The sequence below is a fragment of the Sebastes umbrosus genome, chromosome 19 (genome assembly GCF_015220745.1).
Source record: "Sebastes umbrosus isolate fSebUmb1 chromosome 19, fSebUmb1.pri, whole genome shotgun sequence".
NCBI lineage: Eukaryota > Metazoa > Chordata > Actinopteri > Perciformes > Sebastidae > Sebastes > Sebastes umbrosus.
In genome coordinates, this window is record NC_051287.1 from 20971093 (window position 1) to 20997776 (window position 26684).

Sequence of the window (26684 nt, forward strand, 5' to 3'; positions counted from 1 at the left end):
CATTTGTTTTGGATGATATTGAGGTCAGTATAACATGCAACTTTATAATCTTCAAAAAGCTTTAGGGCCCTAACCTAACATAACCATAACTGTAGTAGTGCGAGAACCACTGATAGTTCACACGACATGGGGGGGGGGAAACATCATTCTCACGAGAACTTTGATATTTCCCCACGCTTTGGGGGCGGCAAAATATGGTTCCCGTGAAGATATTGATTTTATTTAAAGGGCTATTTAGGTAGTCAACAAACAAACATAAAGTACCTGACACATAAACTTGGGTAACAATTTTAATTATAATCATTTTCTGGAGGTTTAAATTGCTGGGGTCAAATTGACCCCAAGTATAAAAGATGTTAGTAAATTTGAAGGTAACAGGAGGGTTAACATGTTCCTCATCCTTCCGGCGGGGGGCAGCAGTGCACTACCCCTCCCTGCTGTCTGCCGGATATCCGCAGTAGAAGAAGAACTCAGAGCTACTGGCTAATGCTGCTAACTGCTAACAAGGAAGCAGCACAGCGTGCGATCTGTTACTATTAAATATAGGAAAGAAGACACCCTGACTTGTCTTAAAAGGTAATCACACCTTTTGTTAATTTAAATGTTGTTTACTGCATGTATTTAATGTGTACTACCCACACATGTGTGTCTTTTAGTGAGACATATCTGCATTATAGCAGGAACAGACCGTCTGTAGCTCTGCTAGCTAGCTGACCTTACAGTATCAACAAAGACACTCCTCTGCTATCCTCATTACTGGAACACATAACACGTCTTAAGCCGGTGTTAGGAGACAGATATCAAGCTGGACTGTTTGGTTAACATGTGTTGTGTTGCATGGTCGCTTACTAAGGATGTATATCTATGGATGGAAGTGCTAAAGCAAGCTACGGGCTGGTTTATAGCCTCAACACACTTTGAGACTAAGGCAAAGGTTCATTCTTGGCAGCCACCAACGTTTGCTGCCTTATAATTAACATTACTATTAAAACCATGTTAACCAGGAGCTCTCAGGCTAAAGGTGTCATTAAAACAATGATCAACCTGTCAACATCAATATTCAGCTGTCAGGCAGCTCACAGGTTCATCAAGTGTTGTATTGAAACGTTACGAGATGTGTAGATAGATAGATAGATAGATAGATACTATAGATAGATAGATAGATAGATAGATAGATAGATAGTTATATAGATATATAGATAGATAGATAGATAGTTATATAGATAGATATATAGATAGATAGAAAGATAGTTATATAGATATATAGATAGATAGATAGATAGATACTATAGATAGATAGATAGATAGATAGATAGATAGATAGGTAGATAGATAGATAGATAGATAGATAGATAGTTATATAGATAGATATATAGATAGATAGAAAGATAGTTATATAGATATATAGATAGATAGATAGATAGATACTATAGATAGATAGATAGATAGATAGATAGATAGGTAGATAGATAGATACTATAGATAGATAGATAGATAGATAGATAGATAGGTAGATAGATAGATAGATAGATAGATAGATAGATAGTAACTTTATTGATCACGAGGGAAATTCAAGTTTCCAGCATCACAGTTCCATAGTGCAAAACATGTTAGTAAAAAGGCAGTAAAAGGTTAGTAGTGCAAAGTACGAAAAATATACCAGATATAAAAATACAAGGAGATGAAGAAAACTGTTAAAAGTGAATATAGTGCAGAGTAACAGCTGTGATACAGGACTATTAAAAAAGTGCAGAAGAGACTGTTAAAAATGAGTATAGTGCAGGGTAACTCCAGTAGCTTAGTCTATGAAAGTGCACTGTATGCATTATTATCTGTCCCACAGACCATCCTCCTTTATGTTTATGTTTTCAAGGCACTATTATAAATTGTATATTATAAATAATAATTTGCGCATATATGAAAAGATAACAAATAGTCAATATGATTTAAGATAAATATTTAAGTAATTAATTGGTATTGTGATTAAGTTATATTATAAGTAATTAATTGGTATTATGATTTAGTTATATTATAAGTAATGAATTAATATTGTGATTAAGTTATATTATAAGTAATGAATTGGTATTCTGGATTGATAACAAATTTATATTTTGATGAGGATAATTATATCAGTAATTCATTTATATTTCTGTATGACACAGATTAAAGGTAATAATTATAGTTAGAATAATTATAAATAATAATAATAGTCATAGTGAGACAAATTTAGGTAAATTTAATTAGATTATATGTATGGCTCAATAAGGAAGCTGGTTAATAATTAATAATTGACTTATGGAGAAGGGGTGGGATTAAATAAGTTTATACTTCTCACTCCTCTTCGAATATGTAAATCAAGGCATCAAGTGTTGACAATTTATTTTTCTTACGCTTTTCATTGTATGTAAATACTACTTGTTTCTGACTGTCCACTTGTTGGTATGATCAGTTTTTTTTTTTTTATTCTACATGTGAGGCATGAAGGCACCGGAAACGTAATGAAGTCCAGACAATAGTTATACAAGGGAAATATTTGTAAATATTAGTGAAATACCATTGCGTTCACCACTATTAACTTTATTAACATTAATAATTAGCTCCTTGTCCGCCGCTGATAATTTTCACGAGTGTCCAGAAAAAATGATCAGCCCTGCCATGAATACATTTGTTATTGTTAAAATCTGAATTTGTTGGGGGAAATTATCAGTGATGTGCTATTATTTGGTGTTGCATTGCATTTTCTAATTGGGTTGTACAAGATATAGAAATAAAAAAAAGTATTTTTATTTAAGTAAATACACACTGGTGACAAATTAAAGGTGATACCTGAATAAATGAGTGGAGTACGACAACAAATGCAGATGCTTCCCTATGTGGCACAGGGTTAATGAGTATGAAAACAATGTGAATCATTTGCTAGGGCCTTCAGTCACCAGATCTTAACTTAACTGATAACTTATGGGAGGTTTGAGGGCCATCAAAGATATGTTGTTTCCTATCTGTACATATCGATGTCTAGACAGCTACTGAAGGAAGTAAAGTGTATTCAAGCAGGTGTACGTGTATCACCCAGGGTTTATTTTCCAGTAGATTTTCTCCACACAGTGCATAATTTCAAGCATCATAACACTGTAACTACTAGGCTTATTTATTAAGGTTGTTGGACATTTCATTACTCTGTGTTTTAAAGCTTTCAGGCTTGGATCCGAGGGCCTGTGCCATTTGTTTTGAACTCAACATTTGGCTGCATCCTCGGCTTAGAGTTTTATTTTTGTCCAAATTAAGGAATTGGAGGCGGATGGACTAAGTTTCGGATTGGAACTAGGATTAGGATAAGGACCACTTCCACAGCTATTTGTGAAAGCAAGAAGTGATCTTAAAGTCTGCAGGTGCCACCCCTTCTGTGTCAGCAGTGCCACTCACTCAACCACCATGTCAGATGGCCGGATCTATGTGGGGAATCTTCCTGTGGATGTCCAGGAGAGAGACATTGAGGATCTCTTCTACAAATATGGAAAAATCCGTGACATTGAGTTGAAGAACAATAGAGGCACTATCCCTTTTGCCTTCGTCCGATTTGAAGACCCACGGTGAGTTTTAGGGACGGTCTTTGACAAGTCGAACACATCACATTCCCCTTGTTGGATACCTTAAGTTTTATGCTGTAATATCGTCTCCCGCGACTGGCAGCAGGAAATGGATGGAGACGTCATTTCCAGTTCTATGACCGCGAGTGAAACGAGCGTACTTTGGTAAGGAGTTCTGTGCTCTCTTCTCTTAGGGATGCAGATGATGCCGTCTATGGAAGGAATGGATATGGATATGGAGACTCCAAGCTGCGTGTGGAGTATCCGCGATCCTCTGGTGCTAAATTTGGTCAGATGGGAGGTGGTGGTGGAGGAGAAAGAGGAGGAGGAGGAGAAAGAGGAGGAGGAGGAGGAGGAGAAAGAGGAGGAGGAGGACCCAGGGGAAGATTTGGACCCCCGACTCGAAGATCTGAATTCCGGGTCATAGTGTCTGGTAGGTGGACGTCATGAGTCATAGCCAGTTCATATTTTGCTCTCTTTCGCGGTGTCCTGGAGATCAAGGGGATTGGTAGGATGGCGGACGTAAGAGTCGTAGGCAGATATGTTTCTCTCTCTCTCTCTCTCTCATGGCGGACTGGAGGACAAGGGGACTAGTAAAGGACGCCATAAGTCGTAGGCAGATATGTATCTCTCTCTCTCTCTCTCATGGCGGACTGAAGGACAAGGGTACTAGTAGAGGACATCATGAATCGTAGGCAGACATGTTTCTCTCTAATGGCGGACTGGAGGACAAGGAGACTAGTAGAGGACGTCATAAGTCATAGGCAGATATGATTCTCTCTCATGGCGGACTGGAGGACAAGGAGACTAGTAGAGAACGTCATAAGTCATAGGCAGATATGTTTCTCTCTTTCCTGGTGGACTGGAGGACAAGGAGACTAGTAAAGGATGCCATAAGTCATAGGCAGATATGTTTCTCTCTCAAGGCGGACTGGAGGACAAGGGGACTAGTAGAAGACGCTATGAGTCGTAGACAGATATGTTTCTCTCTCTCATTGCGAACTGGAGGACAAGGGGACTAGTAAAGGACGTCATGAGTCGTAGACAGATATGTTTCTCTCTCTCATGGCGGACTGGAGGACAAGGAAACTAGTAGAGGACGTCAGGAGTCGTAGGCAGATATGTTTCTCTCTCTCTCGTGGTGGACTGGAGGACAAGAGGACTAGTAGAGGACGTCATGAGTCGTAGACAGATATGATTCTCTCTCTCATGGCGGACTGGAGGACAAGGGGACTGGTAAAGGACGACATGAGTCATAGACAGATATGATTCTCTCTCTCATGGCGGACTGGAGGACAAGGGGACTAGTAAAGGACGACATGAGTCATAGGCAGATATGTTTCTCTCTCTCTCATGGCGGACTGGAGGACGAGGGGATTAGTAAAAGACGTCCATGAGTCATAGGCAGATATGATTCTCTGTCTCTCATGGCGGATCGGAGATCAAGGGGACTGAGTGAATGAGGTCAAGTCAGCTCCTAAAGTCATAAAAAGCAAAACAGTAAACTGAAACCGGTCACGTTGGCTGCATAATCCCAAACACCGACTATAGTGACTGGTAGGTGTAATTTTGTCATTGTATATAATTAATTATTTTTTGTATGCTACGTTTATCTTGTTTATACAAGCATGTTTATACAAGTTATAGAATTGGAATGCTTATTTAAGACAATCCCCTTAATGTCTAAGGTTTGTACTGAAACATTCGCCCAATAACTTAATTGGAGCTTTTAAATTTCAATTGCTGTCAAACTTATACATCATAAAAATGCCTTCAAACAGTAAAGTGTTATGGTGTAAAGGTGTTGTTTCCCTCAAAGGGTTTAGACTTTGGGCAAAAGATGAACCTGCAATGATTTAAAAGTGCCAGATAATTTAAAGGAAGTATTCATATTTGTCTTTATCGCGTTGCAGGGTTACCACCAACCGGGAGCTGGCAGGATCTGAAGGATCACATGCGCGAGGCGGGAGACGTCTGTTTTGCAGACGTGCAGCGTGACGGAGAGGGCGTGGTGGAGTTTCTCCGTAGAGAGGACATGGAGTACGCATTGCGCAGACTGGATCGGACCGAGTTCCGTTCACACCAAGTGAGTTCCAATGATGATGAGATTCGATGACCCTTCAGGTGGTGAAAGACAACAAATGTCCTATATGTATTTATTTATTTTCCTTTTCTTAGGGCGAGACCGCTTACATCCGCGTCTACGAGGAGAGGGGCACTCCCAACTTTAATCGGTCGCGTTCCCGCTCCAGATCCAGAGGTCGCTATTCACCTCCCTTCCATAACAGAGGGTCTCCCCCACCACGCTACCAGTCGCCTCCACGCATGTCGCGCCATAGTCCACCCCCCAGGAGGCACCCTCCACAGCACCATAGCCCACCGCCGCGTCATTACCGGTAGAAAGGCGTGCCATTTCTAGAGGAATTGGGGGGAAAATGTTTTGTAATTCTACTTTTTTTTTTAACCCCCAGGCCTCCTCATACATCGTTATTTCTTGCTATATACATTCCATGTTCATAATCACCTGAACACCTGCTCCTCCCCACAGCCTTAAAGATTTTGTCTTTGTTCTGTAAACACCCATAAGTTTTGTTTTTTTTTCTCAGCGAGGTAATTGTATTTGATTATCATATAACATATTGGAAGTTTCTTTTATAAAGAAATCCTGGGTTGTGATGATGTCAAACCCTCACAGGAATGGTCATGTTTATTGTCCAAAACAAAAATTTCACAATTTCTGCAGCTATCATGCTAACGGTCACACTGCTTCTTAAATTCTTGACAATATTTTTTCCTTATTGTTTGTCGCATTTCTGTAGCTTTTTAAGTATGAAGTTTTTGCCAATCTAAGAACCTGTGAAGCGAATCATTATCCTACTCTTGATTCAAAACACGTAAAATTAGTGAGCCTTTTAGAGTAGTGACACATGTCGACTATGAGCCTCACCTGATTCTTTTTTTTTAATGTGTGAACCTCTGACCGAGGTGGCCTGTAGGTGGACTATGATTTTTATGCATCTCTTATGTTGTTTTTTGTTTTTTGTTTAGCAATAAAATGCTAACTTTTACTGGCTGTTTCATTTGTTGTCTTCAAACTTGTTTTAATAGATCATTACTATATTCATTGAAGTGAACTTTCCAAAAGGTTGAAGCCGATATTGAACTGGTGTATGGACATTGAACTAATCCTAAATGCTGGCACAGCTAGCAGGCTGTAGAATAGGCTTTTTTCACAGTTGACATTTTGACTTCTCAAGCGGGAAAAGCACAGATGTTACTAGTAACCTTAACGACGGCTGTGTGAATGCAGCTGTCATTAATTGTATTATTTACACCTGTGACTTTGTCCTGTGGCAGCTCAAAATATCCTCTATGAAAGTAGCCTTTCTATATTTTAAACTAAGCAAAGATTTTCTTGTAATTTTAATGAAGGCAAATAGTACATCACTTGAACAGTAAGCTGTCAAATATCCCACACTACAGGCCAGTTGTACATTTACTCACACAATTATGAGGTACTTATTTGAGTATTTACATTTTATGTTACTTTTTTCCTTTACTCCACTCCATTTCGAAAGCAAATATTCTACTTTTTACTCTACTACATTTAATTGACAGCTTTATTTACTTTGCGTATTCAGATTATTAATAGAAAATCAAAAAATAAATCAACTAATACATTATGATGTATTATCACAGGTTAAGTTACCCAGCAGTATATAAAGTACTTAACATGAGCTCCATCTTTACCAGCTGCAATATTAAAGTGATGAACACATTAATGCATCAATAATTATAATTCAACAATATAATACATATTATTCTGCATAATGAGAACTGTTACTGTTGATACTTTAAGTATATTTTGATGCTAATACTTTTGTACTTTCACTAAAATCTTTGGACGCAGGACTTTTACTTGTAGCAAAGTATTTTTACACTGTAGTATCGCTATTTTTACTTAAGTAAAAGGTCCTTATACTTCTTCCATCACTGGTGAACATACAGTAAATCCTGACATGCAGCCTATTCAACCTTGATCTAAGATACTGCATAGCGTGATTGAAATGTAACCCGTGTGGGAGTTCACAAGAGCCATGGAAAAGTTTCTGAGTTCAGACGAAGCTGGTATCAGGTTATGAAATTCCCTCTGTGTTCTGCCAGACAATCTCTGAGGAGATGGAGGGATAAAGAGGGATCTCTTCATAAAGCCTCATGTTCTTAGGAATGCATTTTTTAACTGAATGAGAACCGTTGTCCTCCAGCTCTTCCATTAAAATCACATTAGGAAGGGATCTCTTCATGATGTTGCTTAGACTGAACTGAAAAAACAACCTCTCTTTTTAAAGGCCAAGTGGACAAACAAGGAAACGTGTGGAAATATACACGAGGCACGTGGGATGCAAAATATAATATTTTTTAATACGCAATAAATTAATTATACCAGGTGACAATTTGAGAAGACAGAAAAAAATAAAAATATATTTATATTCCCAATGGCATACTTTTATCTTCCTGTTCATTATAATCAGACAAAGCCCATATACAGACATTGTATTGCATTTAATAAATATGTTCTAGCTTAGTTTCTTCTTAACACATTGTACACAGTAAATCTTATTCTGACAACAAACACAGCAATACACAAACAGCAATACTCGGGCATGTTTTAGAAGATCGTATGGAGACACATCAGCAGTGATATCGAAACACTGGTATTTAAGCCACGGTGAACCAAACATGGGCGTGTTGTGGCTATTTTGCAACTGTGAGTGGCACCAATAAATCATATTTTATGGCGTACGTATGCTGGTATCTAGCCATGTAGATAGTTTTGTAGTTAGCTGCTGAGATTTTGAGGATATCCACCTGGAATTTCTGTCAAATAGATCGGATTCACAGACCTTATTAAACCCTATTAAACCAATTTAAACTATTGACATCAAGGTCTCCAGGACATTGTTTCTGGAAATACACAATTTATGTTCATTTTCAGTTGAACAAATTTGAAATTCGCATCCGCTATATTGGATTAGCAGCAGCAGATTCAGTGATGTACACGCACAAAACACAAATTATCTGCATGGCTACATACCACTGACTAGCTACCACTGAACTGACCCTTTAAATAATGTAATAACTTGACCTTCTGGCACTTACTAGACTGTGAAAACCTGATGAGGGCTTCAAAAAGATCAAATTACAAGTATAGCTGAAGTTATGACAGTCTAAGCAACGCTGTAATGCAGTACAATGAACAGAAACTCTTGTGTGAGGGGGTGTGTAGTAGTAAATCTGGTGACCATTACAGTCTGGACAAAAAGAGAGCCCTCCAAAGAACTGGACATTGACTGCTCTGTGATACTGGCTTAAACCTCAAATGAGAGGTTACAAGCTCCTTTTCAACAGGTATGAACATGAGGATCTCAAGGTAATAATGCACAGGAAATATCAACAATTATTGTAAGACTTGTTGCCAAAGGTTTGGGCATATAAAATCAATGAACTAGAGCGCGTTAAAGACAAGGCAATCAAGATTGACATGGCAAGACAGAGGCAGAAAACCATGAAACTGAGGTGAAAGTGAAAAAGAGTGCGGATGAAGCATGCTGCCTTCACTGCACACTCCTTTGAGTTTACCACCGGCTCAAAATTAACCATCGCAGGCGGCTATCGCAATCCTGCAAGCAAGTAGGACCTGTTAGCACTGTACTGTCTTTATGTAACAACAGCTGAATTCTTCAGCCTGAGCAGCATTGTGTTATTTAAGGTGAGAAGAATGTAGTGAGTGTCTGCATGAATCACTTAAACCAGTCTACACAGAAATAAAAAAGCTAATTAATGCATAGAGGAGCACAAAGTATGAGAGCTTGGGTACCAGAGGAAAGGGTGATACTGTACTGTATATTATGCAAACTATGTGCAATCATGCCGGACTGCAGAGTTCACAGGTTCGGTCCGGACATCCTGCAAAAACTCGTGTGCGTCAGAGGCAAACACAGGAAGAGGACCACCAAGCTTTGGAGAAGCCAGCAAGGGGTCCTCAAAATGGCTATCGAGAAGCAAACCACACATGCTACGTGGACGCACAAAACCTCCTCTAATGTTTACAAAACCAAATCATCTAATAATGCCAGATATTATTACTGAAAATATATTCAAGTGCATCACGAGATGTTTAATTATGGCAGCTACAATTTCAGCAAAAAAATAACAATAATATTGAAAATATATTCCAAGTGCGTCACAAGATGTGTGGTAGGTACAACTGAACAAAATCAACCATGTAGGAGAACAATACAGTGAAGAATTTGGTTGCAGTATCCCTGAAAAAATAGCATCAATTTAAGGCAAAATAAATAACATCCTGAAGCATTTTCAACAAGGGTACATTCACTAGGTGAACAATAACACTTTCAAAATAAATTTACTGGCAATAAATTGCATCTCCTGAATATAGAGAGGAGCGATCTTAGAATAATTGTCTTTTCAGTACTTACCAATCACTGCATTTCATTAACATTTACTCCTTTCCTCTTGAATACATGACTATTTATGTGGTTGTGTCAGTGTCTTGAAACAATTTAACAAAGAAACATGGGAGCGGCATCACTTGTTTTCTATGAGCGTCTGCACTTTGTTGACCAAGTCTCGAGCCATCATCAGGACCTGCGGGACGTTGTGTCGCTCTGCCATTTCTGAGAACAGAATTCAAAAAGCATTGTGACTTATTTAATTGGAGGCTGTCAATCGTTTAAATTATTTAATCACGATGAATTGCATGATTGTCCATGTCCAAAATCTGTTCAAAATGTACCTTAAATGGAGATTTTTCAAGTATTTAATACTCTTATCAACATGGGAGTGGGCAAATATGCTGCTTAATGCAAATGTATGTATATATTTATTATTGGAAATCAATTAACAACACAAAACAATGACAAATATTGTCCAGAAACCCTCACAGGTACTGCAATTAGCATAAAAAATATACTCAAATCATAAAAAGGCAACTGACCAAACCAAAATTAACGCAAATGTGGAGCGTTATTTAGCCTCCTTAGCGACAAGCTGTTATGACATGGTCGGTATCAATGGATTCCTTAGGTTTTAATAGTTTCATATGATATCAGTATCTTCACTCTAGCTTTAAAACTGAACAATTGCGTTAATTTTTGCAAATTTGCATTGACGTGTTATTATCGTGGTTAATTTTGACAGCCCTATATTTCATATTTTATTTTCTCCGTAAGGCTGACTGTGTGGACGTTTTATTTTGAAAGTATCCTACATTGTCATAGCTGAAATATCATTTTAATCAACTGTTTACTTTGCTTAAACTAATTTTCAGAATTGTATCTACGTCTAGCTTAATTATGAACGAGCTCTGGTAACTGGCAACACTGTTTCCACCATATTGTAGCACTTGCATTTCTCTTCTCTCTTGTCTTACCATTAAAGAACTTGATGATGTCCGTGAAGTCCATGTTATTTTCTAGGATGATGTCTCTGTACATCTCCACAAGTGCCAGAGCAATGAAGAGCACAAAGTGCTCAGAGGAGGTGTATTTGGCTGCCCAGATTGTTTCCCACACGGAGTACACATCATCATACACCATTTCTGTGTGCAAAAAAACACAGAAAGAAACCATATTACATTCAGTATCACATTATGTAAAAATGCTAAATTCTCTTTAACGGACGATTCAAGCAAATGTCATGTCATCACCTCTTTTGAAGTCCAGTAGAAACCAACGATAACAGAAGTAGAAGTGAGTGTAGTCTCCATTCTGCTGCATCAGTTCAAACAGCTCAGAGTCCAGGATCTATTAGGATAAAAACAAAACGACATCATTACACTGTAGCGTTTGTGTACATGCATGCATGCACATGTGGTAGTGCACACATACCTGGATAAGAGAACGCATATTGGCAAAGTGAGAGTCCATGGCACCTCCATGAGGAAAATTCTGGTTCATCCTTTTCATCAGTTCAGTGAAGCAGCTAAACGCCATGACCTCTGGGAATCACAAACATTAAAAAAAGTGACTAATTTTGCCATTTATGTGCATTTAGGCAAAGTGTCTACTGATAAATATATATATATATATCATGTTTATTTTTGTTTATAGCTTATTTTGTATATTGTATAATGGTAGAATTTCAATTTTTTTATTCTTATTTTATTCTAACGTTTTTATCTATTCTTTTAGTTATTATACTGCTTACTTGCACCAACAAAACCAAAGCAAATTCCTAGTGTATACCTCTTAAACCTGGCAATAAACATGATTCTGATTCTGATACTGATAGCAGTAAAGTGTCACTGACCGTCGTCCAGAATAACCAGTAGGGGAGCCAGCAGATCACACATGCCCTGGACGTAACCTGTATCCAGATGCTTCCACACGTAACTGCAAAAGACAACCACATTGTATTGTTTTGGGTGGAGACAAACATCATATAGATATTTAGCGTGGCGTCACGTTTACCTGCACATGATGTTGCGCAGCTTCTCCAGGTTCTCAGGAGTGAAGTACCAGTATGCTCTGTCACAACGTCTGACGTCTTTGTCAATGCGATGCAAATTGATCAAATACATGTCCAATGTTTCTTGCTACAAAAATAACAGTGAATTCTGTTAGTGCATGTGTGCTTATGATCAAAAGAAGAAGTGCGTCTGTATGTCATGTGTAAAATGCTTACAGAATAGGTTTGTTCCTCTGAGGATTCGTCGTGTTTGGGGTCTCCTCCCGCCTCTGCAGAGTCTGGTTCAGTGAGCACATTCTCCATCTCGGGCTCCTCTTCAGAAAGACCCAGGTCGGTGCCCTCTGGACTTGTGTTACAGGCCGTGTCCAGATGGTGATCCAGGACGAGGAACTCCGATGCCATTTTCTCTCTTTGCGCACGGGAAACAGGGGGTGCGGCGAGGCCTGCAAAAGGCTTGGCCCTGATATCCTCAGACGTCACATGCGTCCCTGCAGGAATGTCCTCCATCTCCAGGGCAGAAGGAGAGTCGTCTGAATCTGCTGTGTCCGGAGACTGCCGAGATAATGAAAGGCTGCCTCTGGACGCTGTCTGGAGAGCGTTCAGTACTTGTCTGACAGGTGAATTTGAACCAGGTTTCTCAAACGGAATTTCCGCAGCTTTGTCTTTTTTGATTTCAGCCAAGTCACAAACCTCAGCATCCCTTCTTTCAGACTCTGCAGTGCAGGCCTTTTGCTCAGGAGTTGGTTCAGGCTTGTCTGGATTAGCATCCTTTTCTGCTGTTGGCGGACACGATGGCTCCACTTCCACATCTTTGCTCTTGTGCGCTTGAAAAGTCAAAGTCTGCCCGAGTGGAGGAGCTTGGAAATACTCATTATGAATCTCTCTTTCTAGCTTTAGGACATTAGTGCTCTCTGGAGCACTTCTTAAATTCATATTTGTGTCTACCGCTTTTAAGTCTTCAGTTTTCTCATTTGTTGTTGTGTTTTTTTCTTCGGCTACAGGTTTTTCTTCTGATTCAGATGTCTTACCAATTCCACAGTCCTTAACCATCTCACCTTCTGAAACTGTCTCCGTTTTTGTCTCTGTTGAAACCTCATCCTTGGCTACTGGGACTTCTCCTGCTGGCTGTGATCCAGTTGTAGTTTTCTCATGAAAGATTTCTGATGCTTCCTCTGACTGCTGAGAGGTTGCAGATCCAACAGCTGACTCTGTTACAAGAGGGCTGTTTTTGGAACCTGGACGTTGATCTGACAGGCCTGGGGAGGAAGGGATGCTGTAGGGAAGTTCTGGGGCGTCTGCTGTCCCACTCGTGATGTCCTTCAGTGGGCTGCCGTGCTTTACTTCTCCTTCCCCAGCTCTGGGCTCAGTCTCAATCTGATCCACTGCTTCAACCGATCCAAATACCTGGTAACCAAAGCAAAGTGGTGAACATGCGATACATTGTGTATCCCAAAGCAATGAAATGGACAAATGTTGAGGGATTACACCAGTGGTTTTGCACGTTTAGCCCATTAGGTACAAATCAGATTTACTTTACATTACTGCTGAACATTTTCCAAGGCATACTTTTAAGAAAGATTTCCATCCCTCCAGGCAGCCGTTGGTATATGCTATGTAATCCATCACAATGAACATCTGGTCACCTTACAGCGGTAATGAAATTGCAACGGACTGTTTTGCATTCCTGCCTCTTCTTATTGAATTTAAGGATACATCTGAGGTTTGAGAGTTGGCTGCCGAAGAGGAACCTTTACAGCCACGCTAGGGGCATGGCTCTGGGAATGGTAATGTCAGTCCACCGCTTTGTTCCAGTCACAGATATCTCAAAAACTACTGGATGGATTGCCGTGAAATTTAGCACAGACATTCATGTTCCCCAGAGGATGCCACCTAGTGACTTTGGTGACCCCCTGACCTTTCCTCTAGTGCTACCTGCGAGTCAAAGCTTTTACTCATCCTGAGAAATATCTCAACAAGTTCCCAACAAGTTCCCAGATAATAAATCCTAATGACTTTGGTGATCCACTGACCTTTCGATTACTTTTGACTCTTTACATGGATTGCCGTGTAATTTGGTACACTCATTCATGACCCCCTCAGGACGAATTGTAGTCACTTTGGTGATCCTCTGAATTTTCATCTAGCGCCATCATCAGGTCAAAAATGTGTCCATTATTTTGATTTATGAACAAATACCAGGACAACTAAAGGCAGTACAGCTTCACAGAGCCACGTGCTCATGGTGGAGAGACGGTCATATTGCTCAGGCTCTATCTGTTTGGCGACGCCTGGAAGCTGCTTGACATCTCCTGGATCCATCTCTTCATATATATTCACATTATATATATACATTTTTTTCATATGGATGGTCTTTGTTGTAATTTCATTATGTTGTTACTCTGTACACACAACATTTATTGTCCATCCTGGAAGGGGGATCCCTCCTCTGTTGCTCTTCCTGAGGCCTCTTCCATTTTTCCCTGTTTTTTTTTTGTTTAAGTTTTTCCTCATCCGATGCGAGGGTCATACTGTAAAGGACAGATGGTGTCGTATGCTGTGCAGATTGTAAAGCCCCCCGAGGCAAATTTGTGATTTGTGATATTGGGCTATACAAATAAAATTGACTGGACTTGACTTTTTTTTGCCAGTGAATTATGAATTGTCAGATTTTGACATGTCCTTGAAGGCATCACCATTCTTTTGGCAACAATATAACTGTGACAAAGAATAAGGGTGACAAAACATTTACTATTTACCTATCCCCAAACAAATTTCTGCTTTAATGAAAGGTAGGAAATTAATCTAAAAAAAGTTATGATATGCTTTGGAAAATGGAGGACATTATAGTAGTTAGTTAGTTATGATAAGTGGGTGAACACTTATTACATGAGTAAAAACACTGGCATGGTCTTTCACTAGAGATCATTGCTGTTATTACATTCATGCTCATGATAAATTACCTGCGCGCTGCTGCTGGAATCACTTTGTGAGGGGGCATTCTGCTGATCTGAGCTGCTACTTAGAGACGACTGCAGTGGAGAAAAGCATCGCACAAGAGACACAAAGCAGAACCGTCAGCCGACATGGAAACGTCCTCGTATTACTATAAACGGTTCCCTTTCATGCGTTGTCTGTGTTGATAATGGTTACATAATGCAGCACATTTCAATGCCAAAAGGTCAAACTTGCATCTGTGCTGATGGTGGAGTCCCGCTGCACCGGTCCTCTCTCCACACTGGCTCCAGACGAACATCTGGCGATGGCCTCGGCGTGTTTCTCTCCCTCCCTCTGACGGACAATGGCCTCACAGCCCTGCCACTCCTTCATAGTCTGCTCATACATGGTCCGCATCTGCTCGTCAATCTGAAACAGAAACCTTGTGTTAACAGAGACTGTAACATACCCCATGGTATATATATGTGCTTTACAATCTAAATACCTCCAGTCTGCATTTCTCTGACATGGTGAACTGGTAGTGTCCCAACAGGAAGGGCCAGACCTCTTTGCGTAGTGAAGGAGCCACACCACCGTAATACACAAGCCTGTGTATCTCCTCTTCCTTATATGCCTGAACAAGATTAAGTCTGGTATTTATCAGCACATTCTACTTAAAAGAACCATTAAATACTGAAATTAATTAAAAATATATCTTACAGAGCTGTCCTTGAGGAACCTGCTCCAGACCTCCACAGAGAGGCCTCCTCGGGCATTACATGGCACACCATGGTCCACTATAGTGGTGTTGACCAGAGCAGAGAGGTGTGTACGAACTGTGGATAGATGACGGCAGTATGCAAGCCCTGGAGAGGAAAGATACAAGTAATCATATTGACAATATTGTTTCATCGGGAATGAAAAGTTAACCGACAGTTGCTGGTACTCACATCCATAGAAAGCACGGGAGATTATCTGGTACTTCATGGTGTCGCAAAGGAGCTTTAAGGGAGCCCTGGTAGGAAGGGAAAATGGCAAATTTAGTCAACTGGAATAATCTGAATTTAGATTTGAGCCTGTCCCTAGGAAACACTTACCTTTCCTGGTTACAGCCATTAGGCAGAGAGCCGTCAGAGGAGCCATTCTGTGAGCAGGAGGAGCACGAGGACTTCCTGGGCGTCGGTTGCCACATGGTCACGCCCTGGTCCATCAGCTCCAGGGCCACTGCACACAGCATGATAGCTCTCATCATTACCGTTGCTACTATCAAATTGCAATAGATTTGGACATAAAAGTGCATGTCTGCAAATACTAAGACAAGTGAGACGATGGAAATGGAGATGTGGCAGACAAATTACTGTATGTCCATGCAAAGTCTCCTTATTGTCTACAGGACTATATTGTGAGATGGACACACAGGCTCTAGATAAACAGGAAAAAGATATGAAATATAGCAGCTTAACATGAGAGAGAAATTAATTAGAAAGATGTATAATACATGCCTAAGGAAAACAGAATACAATAACAGATTATCTAAACTAAAGTTGTCTAATCTGTAAATCAGTATTAAGAGAGTAAAGCAATCGTAGATGTAATCTCTGATGAGGTTTTATTAGATTAGCTCAGGGAGGCAGAGCAGGAAGATTAAAGACACTTACTGAACTCCATCTGATTGCCAGGAAAGAGGATCCGAAACACATAATCGGTTGCTTCATCATCTTCCTTATCGGACACAGAATCACATGAGCCGTGTGGACTCCTGTTTCGCAGTTTGGGGAAAACCTTTCCCTGTGAATGGAGAGGCGACAGATTGTTGCAATAGATCACAGTTGTAGGTAAATGCACCATTATTACAGACATTATTGATATTAAGAAGCTACAGATCATGCTGACCTTTCCTCTCTGATTCCAGAGCGGCGGGTCCAGCTGTCCGTGAGGTAGCAGGCCCGTCTCCAGGCACGTCAGGAACTGGAGGAGGTGGCCTCCTTTGGGGAAATGTAGAGGAGGTCTCTGGATCCCATCCTGGCTCACCAAAACTACCGTCCCACCACTGTTCACTGGAGAAATGAACACAATATATAACAAAATGAATAACTCTTCAAACTCCTACTTTGGGTGCTTAAAACATTAAAAGGGGATTACAAGGGTACCTTGCTGATGACAGTGGAGATACACAATCTCCTCCAAGCGAATTGTCATGGCGTAATCCCAATAAACACTGGAGGAAAGATGAGAGGATAGGAGCCATTGAGTCAACTGTGCAAAAACAAGTTTGTTGTAATTAGATCGGGTTCTATCGGCCGAACCTTTTCTCGGAATCTAGCTCCCCCACATTGCCGTTCATCAGCTGATTGGGCGTCCATTTCAATGTCATGAGGTCGGCAGTTTGATGTAGAGAAAGGTAGCCTGGGATGGCCTCCATGTCGTCTCTCTGCAGACACAAGTAAGAGCTTTCAAATCACACAACATGTCTGAAATACTAAGTAAACAAGCCTCTCTTTAAGGATTATATTGTATTAAAAGATGCATTAAAAAAGAAGAACGCGTACCGGCTGCACCAGGACATTGTTCTTTCCAAACAGAAGCGTGGCTCTGGAGTTTTGGTGAAGTGATTCAACATAGTCTCTCACCCACATGAGAGGGCGATCGTCCATGCTACCACTGGACTGTCTCTTCTGGATCTGGTACGGGTTAAGAAGACATCAGAAGCATTACACATCTGACATTACACACAGCAGATTGCAGTGGTGGACGAAGTATTCAGATCCTTGACTTAAGGAAAAGTATTAACACTGTAAAAAATACTCTGTTACAAGTAAACGTCCATTGAAAATGTTACTTCAGTAAAAGTGTAAGTATAATCAGGAAAAGGAAAAGTACTTGATGCATAAAAATGTCCCCTGTGACTGTTCTACTATTATATATTATATCATTAGATTATTATTACTCATGAATTAATGGAAATGCAGGATTTTACTGTTGTAGTTGGTTGAGGTGGAGCTCATTTTGAACTATTTTGTATAAAACTAGTGATTATTTTCATTATGGATTAATCTGCTGATTATCTTCTCCACTAATCGACTGATTGTTTGGTTTGTAAAAATTCTGGAATTAGTGAGAAATGTCGCAAAAAATCTTAATTTGTAAAGTAACTAAAGCTGTCAAATAGTTGTAGTGGAGTAGAAGTAGGAAGTGGCATGAAAAGATAATACTCAAGTAAAGTACAAGTACCACAAGTTTGTACTTAAGTACAGTACTTATGAGTAAATGCACTTAGTTACATTCCATCACTGGTAGTTTTTAGCTGATTATTTGATTGAACTCAATGAAGCCCTTCTCTGTCTAACCAGGGCAGGCCGTCTGGAGGGCGAATCCTGCCGACAGTGGCCGCTGTGGATGCGATGCCGCTGCACGAGCTCGTCAGCAGACGGGTCCGTCCAGAAATGGTCTGCAGTCTTTACTTTGGTGTACTCCAAAGCACAAGGGCCAACTGTAAAACAAGGTTAATCAGTTTAAAGTCATATATTTTCAAGTTGTGAATAATATAAACTGAAAGTGAGTACAGGTTAGTGGTTTATAAATACCCAATAGAGATGCAAGAATTGGCCCATCCGTGGGATCAATCAGCATGGCTTCTTTCTCATAGTAGGCACTGCACAAAACAATATTTTTAAATCATACCTAGCTTCCTGTTTGCATAGCTGTAACCGAATCATATGGCATTTTAAAATACAGTGTGTGCAATAAAAGAAAAGCTGGAAGAATAAAATATTTTTCACCCAACCATCTTCTATAGCCAGTAGCTTATACTTGCGTTGAATGATGTACAGTATAACAATACCTGCTGTTCTCCACCAAGTACATAACAATCTTGTCCAGGAGCTTCTCCATCAGTGCAGTTCGGATCCACAGGTGCCTAAGTGCCTGAGGAGCAAGGTTGGCCAACTTGGCTTGCCGACTGCGGTCATTACTCAGCGAAGAATTGTTCTGCTTGCTGAAAAAACAGAAGAAGAAACCTGACAGATGAGATGTCCATATAGAGCAGAACAGACATATAGGAAAGGATGAGGCATTAGCATGCATTATAGCATATTATAGACCTGAGCCTTAATTGAATATCTTTTTGATAATGTTTTTGTATTTGCTGAATATCTTTCTAAAGCATGGGAGGAGAAATGTATACGATAGAGAAATAACTCAGACTCTTATGCCTTTTTGTCGTGATTGGATTTGTGTATGTGTCTTGTGCTTAGGGAGCTGTGTTTGTACATCTGTGACTGTTTATTTGTCGTATTCCCATTGTGGGATATATCCTCGAGCACTATTTGTGGGAGGTTCACGTTTGCGATTATGTCTGGATGATGTTTTAATCTTATGTTTGGATGATGCTTTGTATATTGTGCTGTTAGATGATGGCGGGCTAACATGCCAGAGTGTTTGTTTGTTTTGTTGCTGGTTAATGTGTCTGAATAATCCCATAAAGGATGAGTTATGTTAATGACCGGACACGAAAATAAATTATTCATTCATTCATTCATTCATAAAAGTAGAACACAAATATGAGAGATAAACAAAACTAAAAAGAACGATACGCATAAAATGACAGGCTGAAGTTAACATCTCACCTGATTTCGATGATCTGTTCCAGCTCCTGGACCTTGTGGCAGAGTTCCTCAGCAGGTGAAAAGCTTTTTGCCGCCTTCATAAAGAGTGCTGCAACCTTGTTGCTGCACAGCAGGCCTGCAATACGTCGCTTCAGTCCATGAAGCATGCAGGCCTCCACTACAGCTGCACACACACACACACACACACAAACACACAGAGCATAAGTCAATATTTGATTTAGACGGTTTATTTATTTCACTTCAATTTTATTCATGTTTTTGTTTCCTCCAGGTGGAATCTTTTTACTTGCCCTTCAGGTTTGTTTTCATCTCATGTGCACAATATAATATCCTCTTTGAAAGTCTTAATATTTTCTTTTTTTTTTTTTTAAATAAAAAACAGGTGAAAAGCAAGCACAGGTGGCACAAGTAGAAATAGACTGAAATGTGCCCAACTCTGTCTACCGTTGCTAGGATATGAGGGATGTGAATCACACACGCCTCACTCCTGGTTAGTATCAACACCTTTCTCAGGGTGTTAGTCTACTTTAATACATATCCGTCCATCCACCTTATTAAATATAAATAGACATGACTAAAGGCATTGTGAAAATACATTGTTAGGATTTACATTGCTTGAACAGACCGTAAAGAACCATTCTGCGCTGTGATGATGAACTCGTAGGTGGTGACGACTTGACACAAACTAATGTCAACCATCTGCACTGTACATGTCAATGTGGATGGAACAACTACTGTGGCTTATACTGTTTAATACAGCATGTCTCTGTGCTATAATCTCTGAAATTAGATAGAAAAGGCTATTTTAGACAAAAGAAAAATGTTTTTCTATGACACACAAAACAAAATGCCACAAAATCTCTCTTATTTACATTGTCTAGTTTCTCCCTCTTTACAGCCCCCTCTTGTGTAGCCTATATGATACTCATTCTCAAGTTAATGTTAAACATTAAAGCTAACGGAAAAGGCCTAGAGCGTGCACCCTGAATTTTGGTACACCCTGCCCAAGAAAGATGGCTTATTGTGCGATGTATTCACAAAAACACATTTACCGCAGAAGGATATGATGTGGCTGCTGTCTGCGTGCACAAATTTCCTCGTTACCGCCTCCTCCATAATTTGTTTCACCTAAGAGAGAGAAAGGTACACGGTGAGACAACACTTAATCTGTCTGACACGGTTGCATGAGGTGACTGTGCAACCAATCACAAGAAGCACAACAGGAAGCAACAGAGAAGTTATGATCAGCAACGAAGGAGCGGTGCAGTCCCACAACACATTCACGAGCATAGACCCAATTATTCATTTATTGGGTAAACTCATCCGTCTGACTCACTACTTAACCTCGGGCATGCACTCCCACACCTTCTACGAGCACCACAAATGTTAGATTCTTTTACACGTGCATTATATTAAGTCCTTTTGTTTGTTTTCCCATCTCATAACTTCAACTTGAGCATAGAAACAAAATGCAGAAACTCAACTCTCACATGTTTTGGATGAATTTGGTTCTTGACACCTATGACTGATCCTGGGATGCATAGGGCAGGCAGTCAGATACTGTAAGTACCAATATTTTCTTCTTGCATCCTTTAAGGGGCACTCCAGCAATTTATGCACTTTCATGAGTTGGAGAAATTGCATGAAACATATTTATTTTAAAAAAAAAAGGTCACATTCAAAGCAGCAGAGCCCTAAATATCCTTACTTTATAAGTCAAACTCAACTCAAAAAATACTGCCTACACTTCCCATGATGCAACTCGGTAGTGTCTTAGAGGAAGATCATCCCTTCCAGGTAAATACATCCATCTTAATACCATAATGTCATTGTTTTGTTTTCCTATTCTTTGTTTTTGTAATTGACTCAATGTCATTGTAAATGAGGGTTGCCCCTCAATGATCTCTCGAGTATAAATAAAGGTTGAATTAATGAATGAATGAACGTTTATAATGTCGGCTTTGCTTTATACATTTGTAGTCTCCAAGCCGAACCTGAGATAACTATAAAATGTCAGCTTTGTTATCTGGCTTGTTGTCATTCCTGTTATCATCTATGAATAACATTCTAGAGGTTGACATTTTACTGAAGTAAGTATTGCTTGTTAATTACTTCAGCAAAGGTACTTGTACACCCTAACATTTTGAAAAAAGGTCATGTTCTGCAAAGTATTTTCTGTGTGTTGATAAGCAATGCAACCTTGGACTGTAGAGCTGACTGAATTTAATGTGACATTCTGTTCTGTATGACCACCAATGAGAGAAAAGTGCACCATAACGGTCCTCTCTGCACTTTTTAGGTGCATATTTCAATTCTATTGTGTAAAAAACAAGCCCAGAATCACATAATTGCAGATGAGATGTCTGATGATGACCACCAAATGTTTGGATCCTTGTTCTACATAAGAATAAATAACCTGAAAAGTCTGCTTTGTCAGCCTGAACTAAAAACCCAAATGTACTATAAATCCATTATTTTAGGCATTAATGTTGTGTTTTTAAACATCTGTAGATCACAGCTGAGCCCCTCCTTGCTGCAGAATTTAGCACCAGAGACATGGATGTTGGAGAGGCAATGAGTCACAGGTGAGGGGGTGCACGGACACCATAACACTGGAAGCACCGGTTCTTTCTCAGCAATGAATAAAACATCCTTTTTTCTCTCCCCGGGGGAGCCATGGAGTCACTGCTGAGCAGTTGGGAAGGGGCTGAGGTGTGCTGTATTTAATTTCTATGTGGATTAATATCCAACAATTCAGTAATAAATCACCCAGCTTGGGTTGGACTTTTTTTTTTGCAATTAATAAAAACAAGATGCCAAGGTCACACCTTTAAGTTTTAAATAATAACATTATAGAAATGTCAGTTTAACCATGATTTCTTCAGAGAGAGAGAGAGAGAGAGAGAGAGAGAGAGAGAGACTATGCCAGGATATGGGGGGGGGGGGGGAAACAGGTTTTGCATGGATAGAAATGAATATGTAAACGGTTTCTTAAATGTGTTTTCCACCCCTGATATAAAAGCAGCATCACCACCATCATCTGTATCATTATCATCATCATCATCATCGTCACCATCACCAGCAGCAGTCAAAAACATGCCATTTCTTACTGGCAGCCTAATTGCAGCCTGCTTTTATTATGTAAAATAAATGGTCAGTTTGATGATAAACAGGCCTGTGGCGTAGTCGTGGCTCAATCCACATACACACACACACACACACACACACACACACATACACATTGTCAAAGCTTCCAGCGCCAGTAAACATACAAACTGTGATGGTGATGGGGGGGAGGAAAGAAATATAAAATGCAACGAACCTCTTTCTTCACATTGCGCAGCAATTTCTGACGCGTCTCGGCCTCTGTCACGGGAGAAAACATAATGAATATGCTGATCAGATTTGCTTTTGTGGGGAAATAGATGATGACAGGCTCACGACAGGAACATAATAACGGCAGAACAGCAGTAGGATACCTCCCATCGCTCCAGGAAGAAGAAGAAGAAGGGCGACACGCTCGGTCTGTTTTCACTGGAGAGTCTCTGAAAGCGATGGAGACGCCAGCTGGTTATAACAGGCAGAGAGGCTGTGAGAGATGTGCGATGTGTTCTTAGCGACGAAATTAAACCTATGTGTTACCTCTCAGCGAACCAACACCCCTTTAAAGACACAGTAGCCTTTACATTAAGCCATACATACAGAGCCAACACCTATATTCATCCATTAACATATGCAAGGTGCAGGACTATTTACTGTGCTTAATGTTTGGAACGTTTTGGTGTTTAAAAAAAAAAAAAGTGTCTTAATAACATTATCAATATACAATCTTCAGAGCCGGATTAACATATGATAATTACAGTTAATGCAGGTCAAATGAATCAAGGCCCCTTTAAGTTAATTATCACATACACCACAGAAAGCAAAGAGAATAACAGGAACACTTTAATACATTCACATCCAACCACAATATGTTTTTCACCATTAGCATCATAAATAGCCTGGCTATTATTGTGCTTTATTTCTATCTATTAGGACTGGGCAATATATCGATATAATATATAATAATATAATAAAAAAAGTGTCTTAATCGCATTATCAACATACAATCTTCAGAGCCTGATTAACACATATAATAATTACAGTTAATGCAGGTCAAATGAATCAAGGCCCCTTTAAGTTAATTATCACATACACCACAATTTCACCATTAGCATCATAAATAGCCTGGCTATCATTGTGCTTTATTTACAGTATATGTAGTGGGGCTGGGCAATATATTGATATTATATGAATATCATGATATGAGACTAGATATCGTCTTAGATTTTGGATATTGTAATGTAATATATAATAATATAATAAAAAAGTTTCTTAATCACATTATCAATATACAATCTTCAGAGCCTGATTAACACATGTAATAATTACAGTTAATGCAGGTCAAATTAATCAAGGCCCCTTTAAGTTAATTATCACCACAGAAAGCAAAGAGAATAACAGGAACACTTTAATATAATACATTCACATCCAACCACAATATGGTTTTCACCATTAGCATCATAAATAGCCTGGCTATTATTGTGCTTTTATTTCTATCTATTAGGACTGGGCAATATAGTATATCGATATTATATGAATATCATGATATGAGACTATAGATACCGTCTTAGATTTTGGATATTGTAATATCGTAATATAATATATAATAATATAATAAAAAAGTTTCTTAATCACATTATCAATATACAATCTTCAGAGCCTGATTAACACATATAATAATTACAGATAATGCAGGTCAAATTAATCAAGGCCCCTTTAAGTTAATTATCACATACACCACAGAAAGCAAAGAGAATAACAGGAACACTTTAATATAACGCATTCACATACAACCACAATATTAGCATAATATATATATATATATATATATATATATATATATATATATATATACCGTATATAGTGCTATAATACATGTTTTGATACCTTTTTGTTGTTGATGGATATATAATAAACAGTCAGGAATGTTGTTTTTGGCTAATCAAGCTAATTAAAAAATCAGATAAATCAAAGTACTTCATCACATTGATACTAAAATCATATTAAAATCCAATAATGCCATTTGTAACATTGATGGGCACCCAGAGATAGAGATATTAAAGGGATAGTTACCGCAGTAGCCTCCTAATGGTACCGGAAAATCAGGGAGAGTAGACAAATTGATATCATCTGACAGTAGGCTAAACTGCATATTGTCTCCCCGCCCACCCATACTCTGGTCTTTCTCAAGTGTTGACCACATTAGGTTGAAACCCCAAACCTCAACCTTAGACTTCACTAGAACAAGGGGAAACTCTCACAAGAATACCACAAATGACAATAGAACAGGAACAAAACACATAGAAGAACACATATTGTTTCTATCAGGGCCTTTTTTCAGAGTCAGACTGGGTCATCAGTGGCACATTAGGTCAAAAAACATCTGGATTATGATACTGATACTATAGCCCAAAGCTCAAATTAAAAGAAAAGGAAGGCATATTCATTGGCTGCAGACACCAGACAAGCTCATTTCCTCAAAGCATTCATAGAAACACCAACATGAATGAACACACAGACACACAATCTAAATTCTCGATCAGCAGGGCACTGATAAGCATAATGTGAGTAAAATGTTTTCAGATTGCCAGATACACTTTGCCTCTTTGACTGGTCCGATGACAGAGTGAAAAGAGAAAAAATATCTGATCCATCTGTCTTTCTGACTGCTCGGTAGCCAGGATGTTGTGATTGGAGATACCATGTGTATGATGCAGTGAGTTCTGCTAAACAAAATGGTGCAATTCCATGTAATATGCTCGAATCACCTTGAAGTGACATGAAATAGGAGGCAGTGAAATCTAGGATATGGATGTATTAATTTTTGTGCAGAGGTAAACTCAAGAGGATGCCATAAATGAGTAAGATTGAATACAATGGCTAGAAATTAGGTTGGTACATAGACATGAATTAAATACAATTATTAAACACGTGGAACTGGCACATACCTTGACAGTGCAGGTGGGTGGAGAGCAGAAGTTGAATTCAAATCCTTCTCTTTAAGTAAAAGTCTGTATTATCAGCACTTAAACATTAAAGTGCTCATTAAGCAGAATAGTCCCTTTTAAAGAGCTCAATTATTATTATTATTATACTGTTACATTAATATATAAGTAGCATTTTAATGTTGCAGCTGATCAATGGGGAACTAATTTTAACTACGCTATTTAACATATTGTTGGATATAGTGTCATATTTTATATTATAAAATGATTGATTATAGTATGTAAAATCATTCCGCAAAGTAATTATAGCTATTAGCTGTCAGATAACTGTAGTGGAATAAAAAGTGCAATAATTTGAATGTGGTGCAGTAGACGTTTAAAGTTACATAATGTGGAGAATATTCAAGTAAAGTACCTCATAATTGTACTTAAGTGCAGTAGCCTATATTTGAGTAAATATGCTTTCCATCCCCTTAGCAAAAATAAGTTTATTCAAGTGAGTATACTTCTTTTAAACTTAAAATAAGAGAGTATACTTTCAGTTTACTTCATATGTACTTATTAGATATACAGTATACTTAACAAAAGTATACATAAGTATACTTGGCTCATATTGACAAGTATACAGAAAAGTTTAAGTATACTTGGCTCACACTGACAAGTATACAGAAAAGTTTAAGTATACTGGCTTATACGGACAAGTATACAGAAAAGTTTAGGTATACTTGGCTCATACTGACAAGTAATCAGAAAAATCTAAGAATACTAGGCTTATACTGACAAGTATACAGAAAAGGCTAAGTGTAGTTGGCTCATACTGACAAGTATACAGAAAAGTCTAAGTATACTTGGCTTATACTGACAAGTAATCAGAAAAATCTAAGCATACTCGGCTTATACTGACAAGTAAACAGAAAAGTTTAAATATACTCGCCTCATACTGACAAGTATACAGAACATTTTAAGTATACTTGGCTCATACTGACAAGTATACAGAAAAG

The 26684-nt window shown here is 38.9% G+C and overlaps 2 protein-coding genes across 5 annotated transcripts; one reads left to right on the top strand and one right to left on the bottom strand.

Moving 5' to 3' along the window:
• The first annotated feature begins 419 nt into the window (after positions 1 to 419).
• Positions 420 to 6655, top strand: srsf9 (serine and arginine rich splicing factor 9). 3 transcript variants are annotated; one of them, XM_037753165.1, is made up of 5 exons: positions 420 to 576; positions 3286 to 3590; positions 3782 to 4020; positions 5501 to 5673; positions 5766 to 6655. In XM_037753165.1, the coding sequence occupies exons 2-5, from the start codon at positions 3433 to 3435 to the stop codon at positions 5985 to 5987; spliced, it is 792 nt and encodes a 263-aa protein (XP_037609093.1). In that variant the 5' UTR covers positions 420 to 576; positions 3286 to 3432; the 3' UTR covers positions 5988 to 6655. The 3 variants fall into 3 exon arrangements, with proteins under 3 accessions (XP_037609093.1, XP_037609095.1, XP_037609094.1); XM_037753167.1 differs by having other exon boundaries at positions 3390 to 3590; XM_037753166.1 differs by having other exon boundaries at positions 3414 to 3590.
• Positions 6656 to 8950: 2295 nt separating this feature from the next.
• Positions 8951 to 23277, bottom strand: sgsm1b (small G protein signaling modulator 1b). 2 transcript variants are annotated; one of them, XM_037753638.1, is made up of 25 exons: positions 23116 to 23277; positions 22959 to 23002; positions 20689 to 20764; positions 19637 to 19799; positions 18853 to 19005; positions 18596 to 18663; positions 18359 to 18501; positions 17561 to 17692; positions 17318 to 17442; positions 17162 to 17229; positions 16905 to 17068; positions 16670 to 16799; positions 16109 to 16235; positions 15962 to 16026; positions 15732 to 15877; positions 15517 to 15645; positions 15267 to 15440; positions 15038 to 15106; positions 12294 to 13481; positions 12080 to 12204; positions 11919 to 12001; positions 11498 to 11607; positions 11317 to 11413; positions 11041 to 11208; positions 8951 to 10285 (listed from the first exon to the last, which is right to left on the bottom strand). In XM_037753638.1, exons 1-25 carry the CDS (start codon positions 23120 to 23122, stop codon positions 10197 to 10199), a joined length of 3843 nt encoding a protein of 1280 aa, XP_037609566.1. In that variant the 5' UTR covers positions 23123 to 23277; the 3' UTR covers positions 8951 to 10196. The 2 variants fall into 2 exon arrangements, with proteins under 2 accessions (XP_037609566.1, XP_037609567.1); XM_037753639.1 differs by lacking the exon at positions 23116 to 23277 and having other exon boundaries at positions 22959 to 23036.
• Positions 23278 to 26684: the final 3407 nt, after the last annotated feature.